The following is a 4,800-nucleotide window of genomic DNA, read 5'->3' on the forward strand; positions in this document are numbered from 1 at the left end:
GCTTTGAGATCAACATCCTGTCTGGCAATTATGAGGAAGTTTATGTAAAGAATAAAGAAATTTCTCTGAGACTAGGTAACACAAAAATATGTGTTTAATTGAACACAAAATATACATTTACAAAACACATTTATATATTGCTCATATAGATCTCCACTTTCAGTATTTGGATACTCCACCAACAATTCCTCTAAAACACTCATTAAATCTTCAGCCACATTTAATAGTTTATTAGTTACTTCCATTTTTACTAATCCTTCAAACATATTCAAGATAAAGTTACCAGACTAGAAAGAAATGTTAATTTAACTTATACAAAATGTGAGTGGTGAAAATTCTCTGTAGCAGATAATATGGACATCTTCAGCTCGCTGGACCATTTGACTCTGGGATCTTTTCTTTTTGAATGCTATCTGTAAGCCACGGCTTTTAGTCTGTGGCTTGTGAGCCTTACCCATATCTGCACATATAAAATATCCTGGTAATAAACGAACTTATTTGTAATGAGTGGAAGTCAAATCCATGACTATTAACCCACCTGTTACAACTTTTGGAAATTTTTTTCACCCACTGACTATTAGAAAATGGCACGAGACTTATTACAGTTATCAAGGTTGACATACACTTCATTAATTGTAACCACACACTGCCATTTTTTTCTGGCTAGGTACTGTTCATACAGTTTTATACAATTAGTCTTCCTTTCCTGGATATGTTGTAGAAGCATTCTGTGTATATGTGATGTGTGTGCCACTTTTTAAATCCTTCTTAATTATGTTACGTATGGTTGCCTGAGACACATGGATAGCTTTTGCCACTAACAACCTTTTTATCACAGATTCTCCCTTGTTACAGAATGTTGCACTTTCTACAGATGGGATATAGTTTATTGTAGGTCTTTTTTCTGGATGGTCCTGGCTCCCAAAGTTGATTCATGTTTGTTTCTTTTCCAATGCCATTAAGTAAAAGGGATATCCCTATCTTGGAAATTTTAAATCCATAATCTGAACAAGTCTTTACAATCTGAGTGTATGAATATCTTGTGTCAAAAAGGATTATTAAATACCTTTCCCAAAAGCAATCACTTTTTAGTTACATCACACTATCTAAAAATTTCAAACAATGTCAAAATGTAGTTTTGATACATGCCATTCCACCAAGACTTTATATCAGCTGTGGTTGTTGATTTGCATATTCTATCTTCTACACTACAGTAACCTATTACAAAGTTTCATAATTGTTTTAAAAGTTTCAGTTTTATTTCAAAACTTCATAAAATACATTTTCAGAAGCTAAAATTAGCATCTAATAACTAAACAAGTGTTGTTCCTTGAACTAAAAAATAAAACAACTTTCCTTCAATGAGCACAAGGTTCACAATTTTATACATTTGTTTTTATAATATGTAAAAATGAGAGAATTGTTACAAACTTTTATTCCTCAAACAAATTTTTATTTCTATAATTTCATTCTTGTTAAAAAAGAAAAGAAATTTATAGTAATGAATAACAATGTAAGCATAACAACTAACAGAACAGAGAAAAAAATAACTGCACAAACAACTATTGTCTTAGCTTATTTCAAACTCTTCAGAGAAGTTGGGCATATTGTATTACGTAAGTTTACATTCTGGCAAGTTCTTCTAAATGGTACTAATTTTTACACTTTGAACAATTAATGTTCCACAGTATTTCAATTTAATATGAAAAATACTTACTTTATATTTACTTTTATTCTAAAAAAAAAGTCCATGCTCTTTCACAATTTGAAAGAAAAAATTGTGCTGAACCACCTGAGTTCAAAACAAACAAAAAAAAAAAGACTAGTTGTACACATATTTACAGTGCTTTGTATTTATTGTTTTACTGAGGAGGGACATCACCAGCACCCAAGTCAAATCCTCCTGGTTGGTCCTCAAGAAGGGGATGGTAGTTTGGATCATCTGGTGCTATGTCAAATAGATACTTTCTGAAAAGAAAAATTTAAAGCTGAGTAAAATTTACTAGCATAAGAAAAGAATCATATTAAACACTTATAGAAATTCTGAACATGTCATTTTTGACTCTATAAAAAGAGTAAACATGAGTGCTGTTTTTCCTGGTGTTCTAATGCTAAAAAGCACCGTTTATAATAACCATTTGATTTCAATATATTAAATACTATGTTTTCTTTAATATTTTCTTGTTTATTAAAATAGATAACTACAAAGAAGCTCTAAAATGTCCATAAAGTATGATATATATCAGCAAGAATGCTTACCTCCAGATACAACTTTTTTTACAGTGGAAATTACCTAAAGCTACAATTGGCAGATAGATATTGTGTACTTCAATACTTTAAAAGATTACATCCTGATAATAATGTTACAACATGAAAATCAAGATTTGTTAGCTTACAAAGACATATAAAATGTGTATTTAGAGGTGACTTTGATTAATCTCAAATCACTTGAATACAGTTATTTTATTACTTTGTATTTAAAAACTATATGTTTATAATAATATATTACATTCATATTTACAAAATACAAACAAGGTTTACCTGAAGTAAGTTACTACAGTGTTTAATTATAATTTAAAATAATAAGTGAAGAGAGTATTTTTTAAAGTTTTAACTAGAATATGAAGTCTGTTTAAAATATTTAACTATATTATTGTGAAAAACTATGTACAGATTACGTACACACTCAGTGCTCTACCTAAGCCAAAATTATATTCATTTTTATAGATATTTTTCCCTTTAAAATAAGAAACAACTAAATCTGTTTCCTGCTCTATAAAGTTTGTTAGATAAATAATTACAGTTTCTATAAACTTACATAAAATAAGGGGTTTTGAGAATCTTAAAGCCACCAGTTTGGTTTGGAAAAACATCTTCTAGAAAATAATAAAGATGTCCAACTGCTATTCCTACAGATAAAAGAAAACAAAATGACTTTTTTTTTATTTATGAAATATTTAGATTTAATATGATTGGGAAAATTTATATTAAAATTTTATTTCTATAGAACAAAGAAAAACTGATACTACCCTTTTAAAGAATAGACATGTTTCACTGAATTTGAAAACTCCTCTCTTTACTAATTTTTATAATTTACAGTTTTCTTTTGCTGGCTTATCACTTCAGTTGTGACTGAGTTTATAATTGAAACTATGAATTATTTGATATCTTAATTTACTCTTTGTGCATCTGCGATTACAAAGCAAGCACTTTAAGACCATTTTGTTAAAGGTCATATTAAGTTTAAGAACTAGAAAATTCTTACTCATGATAAACAGCACACTAAGTCAGACAAAATATATAAAAACCTTATATAATCAAAACTTGGATGCATCTTTACAAGTCTAAGAAAATAAAAAAAAAATTTTTTTAATTACAAAATGAGTAGTTTGTAAGTCAGTATTTCTTGATAGGTGACAGTGCTTAACCTTCTGCAAGTTCTAAATATTTTCTGTATCATAATAATAATAGCCTTATAACAGTTGACAAACTAAGTCTGTGGAGTTTATTTCATTCTTAACTACCCCTCAAGTCTTCATATATTAGACTTCAAAGCTAGAGCACAGAGTTATAATTATCAAGTATCTGAATAAAAAAAATAAATAAACTGTATACATTGTTCACAATAAATGTTAACCTATAATTAACTCAATTAATTAATTACTTATGATTATCATTTACATCAAATAGTCACATAAAATATTTAATTGAAATGACAACCAATTAATGTAATGAAAATAATCAATTAAATGAAATTAATGTCTCCAATTATTCCAACTATACAAGTAATTAAGATATTACTATTATGATTTCTCATTATTATTTTCTATTAATTCAAGGTTGTTCAGCTTAATCAATTAGTGTCACAACTCATGAATATAATCGAAATTAGTGTTTCCAATTATTACTATTTTTGATAAATTCAACTATCCAAGTCTCCTGTCGGAATAACTAACTAATTAATTAATGAGCCCAAGAGTTAGTTAGTTAGTAGATTCCACTAACTATCTAGCTCTGATTAAAACAATTAATGTTCTTTTGACTTAAGTAAATTACCTACATTTGCATAATAATCTAAATGTAAACCTGTAAGTTAGCTATTTCTGAAGGATTAAAACAATCAATGCTCCTTTAATTTTAGTATATTACCTACATTTTCATTCTAATTTAACACTAAAACAACTTGTGATAAATGTATATGTTATGTATGTATTTAAACAGATTACATATATGGTTCAAATACTGTTTAATTTCTTTTTCATATTATAACTTATTCTTCCAAACAGAGAAGTATAAAAAAGGCAACCAATATTCTGATAGAAGATACACATACAAAGGTTTAAATGTTCTTGATTATTCAAAATATGTATAGTAAAGGCTTGTAAAAAAATTATCTCTATAGGTATGTGGGATAAGTTAGCAAATTCAATAGAAAAATGGCTAGATGGAAGAAAGCAGAGGGTTGTTACAAATGGATTTCAATCAAACTGGATTAATGTCTCAGGGCTCAGTCTTAGAACCTTTGCTCTTTGTGAATTACATCAATGATATAGAGGAAGGAATGGTCAACAAATTACTTAAATTGGCAGATGATATTAAGATCTTGGGTGTTGCTAGCTGTGAAGAGAATGTGGCTGATTTACAAAATGATTTAGATCATTTGGTGAGTTGGGCAAATGGGTTTTAATTATAATAAATGCAAGATATTGCATGTGGGTTATCATAATTTGAATTATAAGTATAATTTGGATTGAAATAACCTTAACAATGTCATGAAAGAAAGGGATCTTAGTGTAATAG

The 4,800-nt window shown here is 28.1% G+C and overlaps 1 protein-coding gene across 3 annotated transcripts in view; it reads right to left on the reverse strand.

The window, feature by feature from the left end:
• Positions 1–1,334: 1,334 nt before the first annotated feature.
• The window catches only part of LOC106470281 (derlin-2-like), a 21,332-nt gene continuing 17,866 nt past the window's right edge, over positions 1,335–4,800 (reverse strand). For all 3 annotated transcript variants that reach the window (XM_013930827.2, XM_022398887.1, XM_022398886.1), the window contains exons 5-6: positions 2,819–2,909; positions 1,335–1,968 (exon numbers count right to left, since the gene is read on the reverse strand). In XM_013930827.2, the coding sequence (XP_013786281.1) occupies positions 1,863–1,968; positions 2,819–2,909 (197 nt within the window). In that variant the 3' untranslated portion in view covers positions 1,335–1,862. The remainder of the gene's footprint in view (positions 1,969–2,818; positions 2,910–4,800) is intronic.

Source organism: Limulus polyphemus, unplaced genomic scaffold, assembly GCF_000517525.1.
Source record: "Limulus polyphemus unplaced genomic scaffold, Limulus_polyphemus-2.1.2 Scaffold3921, whole genome shotgun sequence".
Classification (NCBI taxonomy): domain Eukaryota; kingdom Metazoa; phylum Arthropoda; class Merostomata; order Xiphosura; family Limulidae; genus Limulus; species Limulus polyphemus.